This window comes from Macaca fascicularis, chromosome 11 (assembly GCF_037993035.2).
Source record: "Macaca fascicularis isolate 582-1 chromosome 11, T2T-MFA8v1.1".
Lineage (NCBI taxonomy): Eukaryota > Metazoa > Chordata > Mammalia > Primates > Cercopithecidae > Macaca > Macaca fascicularis.
Window position 1 is genome coordinate 72,624,725 of NC_088385.1, and position 16,759 is coordinate 72,641,483.

General features: G+C 39.8%; 1 protein-coding gene across 5 annotated transcripts in view; it reads left to right on the forward strand.

Moving 5' to 3' along the window:
• The first annotated feature begins 820 nt into the window (after positions 1–820).
• The window catches only part of HMGA2 (high mobility group AT-hook 2), a 139,631-nt gene continuing 123,692 nt past the window's right edge, over positions 821–16,759 (forward strand). For 3 of the 5 annotated variants that reach the window (XM_015431160.3, XM_065524535.1, XM_045365568.3), the window contains exons 1-3: positions 821–1,109; positions 3,736–3,822; positions 14,233–14,283. In XM_015431160.3, the coding sequence (XP_015286646.1) occupies positions 999–1,109; positions 3,736–3,822; positions 14,233–14,283 (249 nt within the window). In that variant the 5' untranslated portion in view covers positions 821–998. Of the gene's footprint in view, positions 3,257–3,735; positions 3,823–14,232; positions 14,284–16,759 lie in introns of all 5 variants that reach the window. The other 2 variants (XM_074005917.1, XM_065524536.1) reach the window with 1 other exon arrangement.

Genomic DNA, 16,759 nt, shown 5'->3' on the forward strand with positions numbered 1-16,759 from the left:
CCTCCTCATACTTTTCTTCCTGCGCAACCCCCTCCCCTTTATCCGCCCACGATTAGAGGTGGGCACTCCCCCCCTTCCACCACCCCCTCCCCAAGCGCAAGCGCGCGCACGCACACACAGCACACACACTCACACTCACACACACTCACACACACTCATCCCACTTGAATCTTGGGGCAGGAATTCAGAAAACTTCCAGCCCGGGCAGCGCGCGCTTGGTGCAAGACTCAGGAGCGAGCAGCCCGTCCCCCTCCGACTCTCCGGTGCCGCCGCCGCCTGCTCCCGCCACCCGAGGAGGCGCGGTGCCACCCACTGCTCTGTCCTCTGCTTGTGCTCCGTGCCCGACCCTATCCCGGCGGAATCTCCCCATCCTCCTTTGCTTTCCGACTGCCCAAGGCACTTTCAATCTCAATCTCTTTCTCTCTCTCTCTCTCTCTCTCACTTTCTCTCTCTCTCTCTCTCGAGCGGGGTGGGGGGAAGAGGAGGAGGAATTCTTTCCCCGCCTAACATTTCAAGGGACACAATTCACTCCAAGTCTCTTCCCTTTCCAAGCCGCTTCCGAAGTGCTCCCGGTGCCCGCAACTCCTGATCCCAACCCGCGAGAGGAGCCTCTGCGACCTCAAAACCTCTCTTCCTTCTCCTTCGCTTCCCTCCTCCTCTCGCTACCTCCACCTCCACCGCCACCTCCACCTCCGGCACCCACCCACCGCCGCCGCCGCCGCCGCCGCCGCCGCCGCCGCCGCCGCCGCAGCCACCGGCAGCGCCTCCTCCTCTCCTCCTCCTCCTCCCCTCTTCTCTTTTTGGCAGCCGCTGGACGTCCGGTGTTGATGGTGGCAGCGGCGGCAGCCTAAGCAACAGCAGCCCTTGCAGCCCGCCAGCTAGCGCTCGCCCCGCCGGCGTCCCCAGCTCTATCACCTCATCTCCCGAAAGGTGCTGGGCAGCTCCGGGGCAGTCGAGGCGAAGCGGCTGCAGCGGCGGTAGCGGCGGCGGGAGGCAGGATGAGCGCACGCGGTGAGGGCGCGGGGCAGCCGTCCACTTCAGCCCAGGGACAACCTGCCGCCCCGGCGCCTCAGAAGAGAGGACGCGGCCGCCCCAGGAAGCAGCAGCAAGTCAGTACGCTGGCGCGGTGGGGGCACCAGCCCACCCCGTCCCCACTGCAGGGGCCCAGACACGCGCGGGGCGGCCGGAGCGCGGGAGCCCAGTCGCCGCGGCCGTCTCACGCTGCCCGCCCGCCGGCTGGGGGAAGCGGCGCAGACCCCACGAGTGTGCCGAGCGGCCCCGGGGCGCCAGCAACCCTCTGGGCGGGGAGGTGGGGAGCTGCGGCGGGCGGCCCGGGGAAGGCTGGAGGTGGGGTCGGGCGAAGCGCGTCCTCGGACTTTCGCTATTGTGCACCGCCCCGAGTGGCGCGGTGTCGCCGGGTGACTGGAAGCGACCGGGATCCGACAAACCCGGGCTCGCAGGCGCTCTCCGAGCTGCTTTTGCAACTGCCCGGGAGGAAGGAGGTGCCGGGGACCCGGGCGCTCTGGCCGATCTGGGCTGAAGGGGTTAGAGTCCTGGGGGCCGGAGGCTCTTTCTCCCGCCTCCCGGGGCTGCTCGCGGGTCGGGGGCTGGCGCGCCGCAGCCGCCCCCTTGGCGCCCTCCTCCAAGCTCTCGGTGGCCCAAGACTCGCGCCCTCCCGACAAAGAACGCATGGAGAGCCGGCTGCCTGGTCCTCTTCGGGCTCTTTAAATGTGCGGCGGCCGCCGGAGGGAGCCCGGGGCAGGGGCTACGGGGAGCCTGGCTCCCCGCGGGACGGGGTTAACTCGCCCAGCCAAGGGCGCGTTGAAAGGAGTGTCCGAGAGAGTGCAGGGTAGCCAGGGTCGCTTCCTCGTCAGGCGCCCGGTCCCCCTTTTGCCCCTGGATCCCGCGCCTCAGAGCTGCAGCCATTAAATGCTCTTCTCCAAGGCCAGTGGCCGGGGGTTGAGTAGGGGAAGATCGAGGGGCGCCCGGGACCCAGCGGAGTGGAGGGTTTTGTCTGCGGATGCAACCAATTAAGCGTGCAGCCGGCGCTTGCAGAGCTGCGCTCAGCGCGCAGAGCTGGGGGTTTTGTTCGCTGTAATTTCCAAGCCGCGGCGGGCAGGGTCGGAGCGGGATAAGTCTATTGAGAACATTTAAACTCCACTTTCTCGGGCTTTAAAACTTGCTCGCTCCTTAGTCTTAAATCGCTTCCTTCATGGCAAACACGCCGATTAGAAAATAATCCTAGAGTCCCAAAGTTGCCTGAGAGCAAGGTGGGGAAATTGAACAATGTTTGCTTGCCAGAGAATTTTAGAAAAATTGAGAGTTTACCTTTTCAAAATCATCAAAGGAAACAAGCCTATCTAGAGGCCCCTGAGTTTTCCCGCTCTGCCCAAGCGACACTTTACATCGCAATTGAATCCTGTTTTACACCTCCCAGGAAGTCTCTGCCCTCCCCCACTTGTTTCCCACCCGCCACCCAGCTCCAACTGACTAATTGCACCCCCCTCCAAAAAAAAAAAAAAAAAAATCCAAAAGAAATTACAATGGGGTCTGGAGGTGATTGGATACTTTACCTTTGAGTTAAGGCAGAGTTCACAAAGAAAGAAAAATGTGTCTCCGATGTGTTTGCTCTCGATGTGCCCACTGGCGCTAGTGGTCCCACAGAAGCTTGCAGGGAACCTTCCCCGAATTCTCTAAACGGGATGCGAATTTTCATTGAGGACGTTCATGGGTTTTAAGTTAATTAGTCTCACTTAATCACCGAATCTGAATGAAATGTGAATAGATGATTCACTGGATAAATATTTGGGATCTGGAATATTAATCATCGCATTCTCTTAACCACTTGAGTATTTACTACTTGGCATAGGAGCCATTTAAAGTTTTGCTAAACCTAGTGATTGCTTCCATTTCTCATTCCCAGACACTCCATTCCTCCTCGCTTTTACCCCCTTTTAGTTTTCTCCACTCCATCCCCATAAGAGTTTTCTTAAAAGAAAGTTTTGAAGAAAATATGTTTATTTTTATCAAAAGATATTTAAATGTAGACTGGAGACCATGCCTGCATCTCCAAAAGGAAGTGGAGAATTGAAGCAATTAACTAGATAATTCAAGCAAAACCTCCCACAATAGATTTACTATAATTATTTGGAAATTTTAGGGGGAATGGAGTTGTTTTGAACTGAAGAACTTGAATAATTCCTCCAGTATTTCACCCAGAATGTGTCAGTTGAATCATAATCCACCTAGAAGGCAGGTATACAAAGATTATTAAAAGCCACCTTTTCAATATGGAAGATTGTTGAAATATCTATGATGTTAGCTTCATATTTCTATTGTTTGAAATGCTAGTATAATGGACAGTGGTGTTCGTTTAAAATGCTTATTATTCCTATGAGTCGCCAAATGCATAGCCCTGTAAACTTTACATCTTAAAAGTATATGACTTTCTTTCTAGAACATGCCTCTTCAGTCTTTGTTACCATTTTAGGTTTGAAGTAGAATCTAGTTTTCATATACAAAATAGGGTTTCCTCTTTGAACCCTTGGATTAAAAGTATAGTTATTTCCCCTTTCTGTAAACTCTGTACCATCATCATCCATTTATGCTTGAACTGAAAGTGTTCCAACAGCTCTTTTGAGCAGCACATGCAGAAAATATAGCTAAAGAGTCAGGGTCAATTTCTTTCAGACATTCTTGCCACAACAGCATTTTTTTTTTTCCCCTCACAATTAGGAGCCAACCGGTGAGCCCTCTCCTAAGAGACCCAGGGGAAGACCTAAAGGCAGCAAAAACAAGAGTCCCTCTAAAGCAGCTCAAAAGGTGAGATTTCTCGAGTCAAGCTCTCCTAACTTCATCAATGACTACAGGAGCCTCCCTGTAATTTTCCTATTCTAACTCCGCACCTAGGCATTTGTCCCAACTGGGTAACACAGACTCAATTCTTACATTTAACATTAATTAGATGTGAGTTAACCTTTTTTCTAAGCAGATGCTCAGCATAAAAAGTTTATGAAGATACTTAACAGTGTTGTTTTTAAACAGCCACCAAATAATTTGAACCTTAAAACGGGTAGAAGTGAGGAAGGAAGGCAGGGGGGAGGGGAAGGTGGAAAATGACACAACTAATATTTGCACTAGTTGTAAGTAGTTAAAAACAAATCAAAACTATAGATTTTGCCTGGTGGTAAAGTTTTTGCAATTTCTTCTGAAAAATGATAGAGATTGATTTACTTTGTGCTTATTACATGGCTACTGCAAACCAAATCCCCCTATTAAAGTACTTTGCCAAATAGATGATAATTAGAAGTCAATCTAGTTGTGGGATAGTGGAAAAATTTCATGAATTTTACAGCTTTAGTTGTGATAATAAAGTATACTGCTTGTTTTACAATAAACCTGCAGTATAGTATATCATAATCTCAAAAAGCCTTTTCATCAAGTGACATAGAAATGTCTGAATTGGACAATGAGACTTTTTAAAACAAATATTTGGCTCATTTAATATCTCTTTTTGGGCAAAATAGAACCCAGTTAAGTGTAACATTCAGTGTTTTTCTTAATAAATTTAAAGTTGCAGTTTAAGATAACTTCAGGTTGGCTATATTTAAGATTGCAAAGAGGAACTATGTCAGGGTTAATGCATGTATAGAGAAGTACCAGTCGCTTTTTTGACTTTATAAATAAATTGGAAAAAAAAGTTTCTGCATTTTATTTGTAGGTTTGTATAGTAATTGAGAACAAAGTTTCAAAAATCAGAACTAAATTTGGATATACCTTTTCAACGGGTTTAAATACATGTACAGTATTTGTTAGAAAGGGCTATATGCTCATCGTTTGGGGATTAATGTTTTGTGTGGTTTTCTTTGTGACTGTGGGTACTAACTGTAATATATGTGCTAGTTTTCAGTGTTGTAAACTGCCATAGCAACTAATGGTACATATAAAGTTATTTAGGAAGTAACTATGAGTTCTTGTCTGTTTTAACAGTTTTGAACAGAGTTGAGGAGCATATTTTTAATATATTTAAATTTAATTGCTTCTTAGAGTTTAGATTTGATTGTGTTTCTTATTTAATCAATAAACTTTAAAATAGCTCTAAGTAACCTTGTTATTTAAAAATGGCAATATGTACTCTGGTATTTTTAATATGAGTACTTTATATTTGTTTTATTTTACCTCATTTATAAATTAACTAAAAAGGACTGATTTTACCAAGGAGTTTTTCTATGTTGCGTAAGTGTGGAGTTTACCTAATTTACTTTTATTCTAAGGAGATGCACAAATAAATACTTGTTAGATAGCTAACACGCATTTAAGCTATGGTGTAGTTCTTCTGAAAAATGCAGCATGATAATATCTCCGAGGAAGAAATCTTTAAATTTCACCATAAATAAGTAATTTGAAATTTAATACTAAAAAGGAAAATGAATTGTCTCCCATATTTTACTATATTCCATGTTTTTTGGATGAATAGATAGAAATGCTCCCATCGCCTCCTCTTCAGTTTAAAAAGCTTACCACTGACTAACAAAATTTGTATTGAGAAAAGGGAAGCTGAAACTAGTGCCTAGTTTACCATCTAAAGCAAAATTTTTGAAGTTGATCTATTCCTAAGTAAGGGTTGATTTATTTTTAGTGACTCTAGTGACAGGCGTTTGTGAATGAGCCCCCTAAGCCACTCATCTTTCTGAAAATTCTTCATATGTATGCATACATTATTCCAATTTCCAAAACAGAAGTAGGCTTTCTTTTTTCTAAAGATTCCTTCTCCAGAATCTTTCATTCTTTCAGACACAATTATTTCCAACAATGCTGTTATAAAAATCCCTCTTGTAATAAAAATGAATAAATACATTTGCCCATAACCTGACTTATTTTTCTTCAGTTTTATAAATTACGCTTCATCTGGAGAAGAGAATACCTTGCAAAATAATGAATGACATTGATGAATCATTCATGGCATGTGTAAACTTAAGGTGTTTTCACTTTCAAATCAGAATTTGTTGAGTATGTTACTATTCTATATAAACATGATTTTCAAACATATTTGTTTATTAAGCATATATTGTGTTCTAACAAAACATATATGTTCATCAGGATTTTGAAATGCAAATCTTTTTAGAAAAAATTATATTGTTCATAACATGTAAGATAAACATACCCTGTGAGACTGACCAGAGTAGATATGAGAAGTCTTCTATGAGTAACAAAGTGGGTGTTTTCCTGTAAACTGAGACCCATCACAGTGCAACATACATTGCAAAGACTGGTAAGTATATGAGAAGAAAGAAGCCTAAAATTAGAGGAGTTGCAGTGCACACTGAAATCCTGATGGTTATATGCTTAAAATGTCTTGCTGCTTGGAGTTTCTTGACTTACAAAGTTTATATTTGGATTCAGTAACTGGCCTTGGGACATTTGAAAACAAAGCTGTTTGTTAGGAAATTAACAGTGTGAAACTGGACAATGCATGCAGAATGTTGCAAGACCAAGTGAATGACTACTAAATTAGCCATCACTTTAATTTCAAACCATATTCAGTAGAAAATTGATTTATATAATATGTAAAACAAAGACATTTATAAAAACACAATTTGCTATCCTTGGAACTTTTGGAAGAGAATTATTCTTCAATCTACTTAATATTCCATTAAAATGAACTACTATGCATGATCATTGTGTGATGATTCTAGTCATTCCTCAGAACTCCAATCTGAGTGCTCAAAATTTGTCCCTGAATCGGTTTCATATAGTTACCTGAATAAAAGAAAAGAAATCAGAAGTTAAAGTTTTCCTGAATAATTAATTTGTCCATGTGTGTATATGTCTGTGTGAGCATATCTTTACCCTTTTATTTTTAGTCTGAGATATACCTAAGACCAGTTATGTTTTAACCTCCTTTTTTGTTTTGTTTTGCTTTGCTTTCCTTTCCTAGGTTGTGCTGGATGGAACTCTTTGCATTTTTACAGTTCCCAAATGGTTAGAGAGAAAAGTTATAATCTCCTTTAGTTTAGGGTTTTGTTGTACTTTTTTAATCATGACAGAATACTGGAGGGGTTGTCACTAATTCTTCAGTGTTGAAGGTCTCAAGTCAAATTCATCCTTAAGTTTTAAGCCAATTCTCATTCACATATTTTAGGAAGTTTTTTTTCTGAGGTTGAATTAAATTTTATTGGAAGGTAAATGAAAATTTAAAAAAAAAGATCTCAGGTGTGAGATAACCCTACTTCATCATGTCATATATTTGCTTCACCACCCTTGTGACTTTAGGTGTAATGGGCAGATCTAGGGAGCAAAGTGCAGAATGAAAATATCTAGATAGAGCAGCTATAGTTAAAATAACATGTTCAGAGTAAATATTTAGTCTCTATGTTCAATTTGCTATAAAAAGAAGGCCTGAATTAATTAGATACTGTAAAGACTACTTCATGCTCCTTCTAATCATTTGCATTCCTAGAAATGTGGTTTGCTTTTCATAATCATTACCAACACCAATCACAGGTATTTTAAGAAGAGAGAAGATAGGTTTTAGTCAACATTCAGATAAATCATTCAGCATAAATGCTGAATGAGGACAGAATTTTCTTCAGAATATAGTAGGCCTAGTTGAAAGGAGAAACCAAAGGCATTATTATAGGTGAGTTAAGGAAAGGTAACATTGGCAGTTATCATATAATTCTGGCCTATGGTTTCTAAATTAAACTACTGTGATTTAGTTTAATTCCTCTGTATTTCAATGGGCAGGTAAGTTTTATTGGGGGATTCAGGGCCCTATCTGAGGATACAAATGAATTCAGGCAGATTCAGGGCCCTATCTGAGGATACAAATGAACTCAGCAGGTGAAATTAAGTAAAGCCCAACTGTTATTCCATTATCTTGATATTTCAGGCTGACTTACCTAAACAATTGACTCATTTTTTTCTTTCACTTTGCCAGGGAAGATAAAGCCTTACTTAATGCACCACCACATTCTATCTGGCAATGCTTTGAATCATCACAGATTATGATCCAAATATGGGAGATTGAAATACATTTGAATTATCTTACGAAGTAGTTTTATTTCAAGGGACCCATAGTTCTACTTCTCTAGAAGCTCTCATCCTTCTGAACTCTTCTGAACTTGAAGGCTCCTCACTTCTCTGGCTGACCTACATTCCTGGCTCATTTTTATCTCAAGTTCTCAACAGATCATTTTGCTAAGGAGATAGAATATACCAGATTGGTATTCTATTGCATTTCAGTTCTTTCTCGAGAATAGATGAAGAGCATTTTATGTCAGTTAAATCATTCAAAACTATCTTGTCTTGTTAACTTTCTGCAGTTCCCAGAGCAGAAGGCACAAAGTAGAAACTGAATTTAATTTCACTGTCCTAGATTCTGAAGGTTTTAGTTAGGAATCTTTGTTCTGCCAACCAGGAGAAAAGGGGAAATGAGAACTGACTATCTGTTAGGGCATTGCATTATCTCATATTGTTTTAATATGCTGAGCAATTTTGAATGGCATAGTCTATTTAAATTAGGGAAGAGTAGTGCAGGCATTATCTTTTGTCTAGGATAATGTTTGCTCAGAAGGTAACTCCTATGATCAATAGCAATGGTCTCTTGTATCATTGCTATTGATTTTTCTCATTACAAAGAAGTAGAGAGAGGATTTGGAGGAGGAGAATCTTAAACTTTGAAAATGATAACTTTGCCTGTCATTTGGCTTTGGTTTTAATTTAGTGTTTGTATACATGAAGATAAGCATTTGCAAAATAAGGACACTAGAGTTGACAGTAAGGGCTAACTTGGGTAATAAGCAGGAACTACAATGGATGATGGAAGTTACTTATATTTCCTATTGGTAAATATATTATGATAGCAAATTGTAATGTCTCTTCAAGGCTAAAAGTGTTTCTTGTAAAATTAGGAAACTCACAGAACTGGATTATCAAAAAGGTAAAATGAAAATTTCCTCAGTGCTTAGTGGGATTGATTTGTATAGTTGATTTTGATAGCAGTGTACATTGATTTATACTGTTTATGTTTTTAAAAATAGCAACTGAAGGAAATAAAATGTGTTTTCTTGGCTTTGGATAGTGGGCTTCATGTAAATCAAGATACATGCAAACAAAACAGGGCACCATCACACCCAAATATTTTTCTAGTTTTTTTTTTGGTACAGATGCACTGATGGATTTGCAGTGGGGGAGTTCTGGCTATATCATAGTACATAAAAAATATGATGAGATAACTTGTAATAGCAAAAAATTAATAGCCATCTAAATCTGACCCTGAAGTCAGAATTGAATTATTCTTAGTTTCCAACCTCTGCTCTTGTCCTGTGTTTATAGGAAACCTGGAAATACATTACTTTTAACTAATTTGATTTTCACCCTAGAAGGTTATCTTTTATTTTTTAAATTTTCCCATGGCAGTTTTGTTTTATATGAGAATAGCTCTCCAAAGAACAGACACTTTAATGCCTTGAAATCCGATTGGGTCTCAGTTTTACTACCTGTGAACATGGGCAGGATGCTTAATCTCCCATTTGTAAAACAGGGGAATTAACAGTTGCCCTGCCCTACTTAAGTAACATAATGCTTGGAAAGTCACTTTGGAAACTTACAGAATTGGTAAGTATTATATTTGTGGGTAGCATTTTAAAGTAAGGGGAGGGAGAAGAAATTACATTTGCCTAACTGCTAAATACCATAGCTTTTGTCAGGCACTTTATATGTCTATTAGCTCCTTTAATCCTCTGATTTAAGCATTGTGGTCTTCATTCCACAAATGAGAAAACTGTGATTCAAAGATGTAAACCAGGACATATCTGATACTCAACTCTGGTACATGGTAGCACGTGGGTTTGAATTCACTTTAATTCTAAAGCTTATACTCTTTCCACTACCATGTGCTCCTGAATGTTCTGTAAAACACTTGTTAAAAGGTAGATTTCTGTTATCTCCAGTGACCTGAAATGCAGGTTGGAAATTACGCTTTGGGAAACCTTTGAAGGGCCACTCCAAAGGTTATAAACAGATTGGAAATGTGTGCCTTCTGGTACTGATACCCACAAGACTTCTAGCTCCCAAATATATCATGGGGCTATGTCTTTGGGAATTGTAGTGCATCCAGAAGCTTTCTGCTTTGCTAAATGAGAGGGCTAGGTGAAATTATTTTTGCTAAAGTTTTACTGAACTCTAAATTCGGATGAGAAGAGGGAAATAAGACACACATATAATATAATCACTTTTCCTTCCTTTCTTTTTTCCTTCCTTTCCTCTTGCCCTCCCTTCCTCACCTCTTCCTCCTTCCTTCCCTCCCTCCCTCACTTACTCCCTTCCTCTCTCTTTGCCTCGCTCCCTCCCTCCACTCCTTCAACAAGTATAGAGTGAACACCTCCTGCACACCAGGCACTAGTGCTAAGCACTGTTTTCAAGCTCAAGAGATGTGTTTGCTAGATGAATTTCTTTCCTAATTAGTTTTTAAAATCTGCAGTACATTGAAGAGTCTGCAGTACCAGAACTTGTTAGAGAAATAGTTATATTTCCCATTTAACATTTCTCCCAATCCTCGTGGACTTGCTTCTAAATATATCATAAAATTAAGTATACAGTTTTGAATCTAAAGTTTAAAACATAAAAATATTAATGAGGGCAAACAAGGGAGAAATGACACTTTTAATGAGAAATGATTGTTGTAAATATTCACATAATAGTACTGGTAATAGTCTGAAATTTCAGTTCTTACAAATGAGAATTCCAACCATATCTCCCTTTTCTCTCTCAATGAGAGCAATAAATAGTTAGAATTAGTTATGTCTCTGTTATACATGGGTTTGTAGTATAAAGCCAAATTCTATTCTGGCAAAGGAAAACCAAATATACACTTCTACAGTATTGCATATGTTAAAACAAAACAAGCCTCCTGAATGTTTTGTTTGTCTTTTTTGAAAAATAATATCCTGAAAAGCATTAAACACAGGAAAACAATATTAAAGCTGGTGTTTTCCAATATGTAAAAATTCTGGATCTAAGCTGGTTTACAAACTAAAACCCTAACTTGTTTTGCAGCCTTTGAGGAGTTTGATTAGAATGATTAAATAATGTGGGTTTTAAAGAAAAATGAAAACCTCCCAGATCGATGCCACACAGCACAGCTAATGTGTTTCTTCTAGATGTAGTCTCAGAAGAGGGTTTCAGTTTACATGTAACACAGGCCTGAACGACCAAGGAGCGAATTTGCTTTTAACAAGTCCAAGTGATAATCGTGATATTTTGCCCTTTAGTTAATGGTGCAAAGTTTATTTCTCAGTAGGCTTTTTGTAAATGAGATGCTTGTTTAAAAGTCATCTTATTTGCAGGGCTTTTTCTGTTTTTGAGAGATTTGTTTTCTCTGACTTTGAAATGCAGTGAAATCCTTTTAGAAAAAACAAAAAACAAAAAACTCTCTCTTCAATAGACTTTAAATACGCCCGGATCACATCATGGCCCCTGAAACATAACAACCATGCGGAGAAAGCATGGTGTAGCACTGTTAGCTTCTAAGGTCAATAGCCTCCTTCTCCTACCCCCACTTCACACCCCCATTTCCATTAAAAAGGATTTATATTTTCCATGTTTATGTAATTTACTACTGGGTTAAGTGTGCAATCTTAGAGTTGCTTCCAAAGATTAAGTTAGATGCTGCTTCTGTGCTAGAGAACTCCATACCCATATATAACTCACTATGCAGTAGCAAAAGGGATCCTTAAAAGCCTTATTCTAAAGGTGACAGATGGGTGTGATGGAATACTTGCATTGACCAAGCCTTCTGAGAGAGGGCTTGGTCAACTTGAAGAAAAATTCCCTTTTTGGGAGGCCGAGGCAGGTGGATCACGAGGTCAGGAGATCAAGACCATCCTGGCTAACACAGTGAAACCCTGTCTCTGCTAAAAATACAAAAAATTAGCCAGGCGTGGTGGCGGGCACCTGTAGTCCCAGCTACTCGGGAGGCTGAGGCAGGAGAATGGCGGGTACCCGGGAGGCGGAGCTTGCAGTGAGTCGAGATAGTGCCACTGCACTGCACTCCAGCCTGGGTGACCGAGTGAAAAAAAAAAGAAAAAAGAAAAAGAAAAGAAAAACTCCCTTTAAGAGTTCCATCTAGTTAGGAGTGAAAGAACACTTATGGAGCACCTCATGGGAGGCAGGAACCTCTAGGTACTTGGAGGAATGACCTTTCATAGGAGGCGTCATCTCCATTTCACAGATGAAACCAAATTGAGGTCTTCAAGGCCCTGCCCAAAGTCATAAAACTAAAATGGCAGAGCAGGAATTGGAATCTAAGCGTTCCAAGGTATAGTCTGTGATCTTCTCAGGACATCTCCCTCTCTCCATGAGGCAATGCTCTGAAGAGTATGTGATTTACTTGACGCTCTGGGCTTTCACTGAATTCATGCCCTTGGGACTGAAGGTAAGACAGTGCCACTAACCTCTGACAATATATGATTCCTTTGTGGAGCCATTCAAAAGTAATAAACAATGATTCAGAATGTCCAACTCTGATGGTCAGATAGAATTCCTAAAGGCTACCAGGTTTCCTTTTGTTCTGGGAAATTAACTGAATCAGTGACAATTATAGTTTCCTCAAGTATTTTTTTATGGTAACAAATGCTTGTATACTAAGGGGTAGTAGCATTGTTAAGAGGCTAGGAGCACAGTTTTTAGAGTTAGACAAAACTGGGTTCAAATCCCAGGTCTGCCACTTACCTGCTTTGTTTGTGACCTTGAGACAGTTGTATACCTAACCTATCTAAGACTTAGTTGTTCATCTACAAAATAAGAGAAATAATAATACCCACTTTATAAGGCTGCTGTAAGGATGAACATAACACCTGTGACTGACAGTCGAGTGCCTGGGATATTTTAAATGCTCAATATGTGTGAGTTAACATTACAATCATATAGAGTCTGGGTTAATTCATGGGACCTGTTGGATAGTAATGACAGATCAGGGAGATACTATTTTGGTAAGAAATGTTGTGGCTTATTTTATCTGTTATCTACCTGGCTGTCTATCTGTCTATCCATCTATTTGTCAACTATCATGTAAATCTATCTGTTTTTACCAGGCAGACTGAAGAGAAAAAGAGGAAAGTTTCATTTGGCAATGTAGATAGTCAGTATCACTACCAAGTACCCCCACTGGCTGCTAACTCAGATAACAAAAGTAAAATGTGGAACAAGGTGATCTGGTTCAAGTTACCTATATTTGTGTGTTAATATAGCCATGGATGATTCTTATACATGAAACAATATGTACTAAGTTTTCTTTATCCTAAGAAGTATGAACGCATGTTTTTATAGATGTATGTGATATGTGTGTGTATTGGTGTGTTGTTGTGTCTGAAGATTGGACTAGGGCTGACAAAAACAGGGAAAAATAATTGTTTTATAAATCATGTTAACTGTGATATCAGAAAAATCTTCTGTGAAGTAAAGCAATGAAACAAACTCTCAAGATAGAAATGTATTCGTGTTAAGTGTGGGATTATTGTTAATAAAGTACATTTTTAATTAATCATTATTTCTAGGCACATATAGTTTTCATCACTGGGACAAACTGATGATTTCTGCCGCTTTTTTTTCCTCTGCTTTAGGTGAACTGATTGACAGGTAATTGTTTCAGGCAAGGAACATGAAATTAAACATGTAGAAGTGTACAAATGTTTGTTATTTTGAATTAGAATGCTTGTGTATTCTTTTTTATAAATTTATACTTGCTTTTGACTATCAATATAGGTAGAAGAGCTTTGTAAATTGTAAAGCAATGTATCAATATTAATTTTTGCAACTTTAGTTGTGACATGGAAAGAATCTTGATCATCTTAAGAAACATTAATTTTCTAAAATACTAACATATGTAGTTACAGAATGTGGGGATAATGTTTTTAATATGGACAGAAATAAAAGCAAAATAGCTTTTTAAGAAGCATTTTCATGCATTTCAGAAGAGATCACTACACGGGGAGTATTTTAGGGTGAGGGGTTGCATAGATACCTCTTTACATCATGCAATGAAGAAGAATCTACTCAAAAATGTGGAAAAAGATTAACCTTAGAGGAGATGGAGTTTGCTAAAAAAAAAACCCAAAAAACCGATACTTCATCTGCAAAGCAGAACATTCTTACTTCAAATGTGTCCCTTGGTGCAGTACTTATAAACAATGTCAGGTAGAAAACTATAATGACTTCCTTTGTCATTTGCAGAAAGCAGAAGCCACTGGAGAAAAACGGCCAAGAGGCAGACCTAGGAAATGGGTGAGTAATAAGATATAATTTTTCTTCTTTTTTTTGGAAAGAAAAATTTCTGTTGTATTAAATGAGAAAAGTTTTATTTCGTCGATTACATGAATTTCCAACTTCTGGTTTGATGAATCTTTGAAAGGGTTAAGGCAAGAGACAAATGATCATCACTTCCTACCACTAGGCTCCAGGTGTTTACGCAGAACACTTTTCTTTCCTGAAGGTGGACTCATTTTTCTATCTCTTATCAACATCAAAAGAGGCTCCACTCTTCCTTCAAATGGGGTAACAATGAGATGATTTGTTCAGTAGATTGAGTAACTAAAGTTAAAGGGTATTATGAAACCTTGGAAGTTGATTACAAATGGTGATAAAATTCATACACAATGTGTATGTGATAACTTTTTAATGTTTTTCTTTTTCTTTCTATTTTTTTTTTTTTTTTTTGGTTTTCTCCATGGCTTTTTTTTTTTTTTTTTGACACATCTCATTTTCTAGGTGGTTTGTGTTTTCTTTTTCACATGGCTTTGTTAGGAAGCAAGGGTTTATTTCGAGTTCTTCTTGCTTCCCTTAGTAGTCATTCTCCACATGCAAACATTAGAGATAGCTGTATCCATACAAGTGCACTTAATCCCATAGGCACACAGATCCTGTATCTTTTGAGGCCAGAGATTCAGTTGCCACTGAAGAGCTTTGCTAATTTTATTGCTTGAACCTTGTTCCCTTGGTTGCTGTGTTACCCATGTTCTTCTGGTCTGTCTTTCCCACTGACAGAGAAGTCCTAAAAAATGAATGAACTCGTTTCTCAAGAAGGATGAGGGCATCCTTTATACCCAATGTTGTATATGATCTGTTCTTTGGCTTTCCTTTTTCCTCTTCCCCAGTTCATTCTTCACGCTCCAAATTTTAAAAAGTTTTTTTTTTTTCTGTTATGCTGGATTATATGTTCCTGTTTGCCATTCTTTTCTCCTCTAGAGTTCTACATCACTTTCTATTTATACTTTGGTATTGCCTTTCATTTAATTTATTCATCTTGTATTTTTCCTCTGCTCAACATGTGTTGGGATTAGATTTCTTAGCACAAGGAAATGGGATGATCTTTAGATGAAAAACATCTCAGTGTTAAAGTGTAACCTTAAAGTAAGGATATTTCATTCAACCTTCTGTTCATTAACTTAGTTCTCTCCAAACCTGCTTATCAAGTGGTGATCATCTAGCCTGTGCTTGATTACCTTTAAAGTTAGGGAACTTGCTACCTCTCAAGGCTGCCTCTTTCTTCTAGGAAAGCTCTGAACATTAGAAAATTATTCCATCTGACTCCCTGTAACTTCTGTCCACTGTCTCTAGGTCATCCTCCTGGAACATACAGAGTAATTGTTTTCACTTTCACTCATGATAGCCCTGCAAACAGTTGAGGAAAATAAACACATATTCTTTGTATGTATCTGTGTTTGTATGTAACACATACTCCAGTTTTCTCATTTTTTCCCCATAAAGGAACGTTCTTGTTGTTCTTTTCTGAGCATGTTTGTTCTTTAATCTTTTGAAAGATGTCACCTAGAACTAAATATCATATTTCAGGTGTGGGTTCCATAACCAGTGGGTTTATCACCTTCTTTATTGGACATATGATTCCAGTTATTGATTGCTGCTTAGTTAACCACTCTGAAACTTCATAGTATAAAAAAAGATTTTATTATGCACATGGATTCTTTGGGTCAAGGATACAGGCAGGGTAGATAGAGCAGAAAGTCTTGTCTCTGCTCCATGATGTCTGGGGCCTCCACTGGGAAGACTCAAGCATCAGTGGATGACTCTAACACTTGGGATCCAGAATCTGGAGCTGTTTCACTTACAAGTCTGGTGCTTTATCAAGATTGACTGGAAATCTGGGTGGGTCTGGGAGTGTGTGCACTGGATCACCCATACGTGGCCTCCCCAGGATAATCAGCCTTTTTAACATGCACTCAGAGTTCCCTCTGGGAGTGTTCTGGTAACTGAGGAGGAAGCTGCAAGGCCTTTTTTGCCTTAGTCTCAGAAGTCAAAAACTGCTGCCTTCATTATACTCTAATGAGCACATTGTTGACTAACTTGATATTGACATACATATCAAATAGAGATCTGCTGTTTTCTAAGCATCAGAACTCTGAAAGGACATCACATACCATTGAACATTAATAAGAAAGACGTGTATAATCTTTCTAATAGGTAGCATAATAGAAAATAGATGAGTTATTTGAAGTCATGGGATTAATGTGGCTAAAATGAAATAAAATAAATTGTAAGCAAATACAGTGGCAGTTAACCAGCAAACTAACCTCCATCAAATGGGGCCTCTTAACTCTCTTAGCCTTTCATCTCCTGCCTTTGGACTGTCTTATAATGGTCACCAATTCACCTCCATAGGTTAGAGTCCTGTCGTCTCAGAACCTTCCTATGGCTCCACATCTGACCAGCTAATTAATTAGAACCCACCCTAGTACTTCGAAGT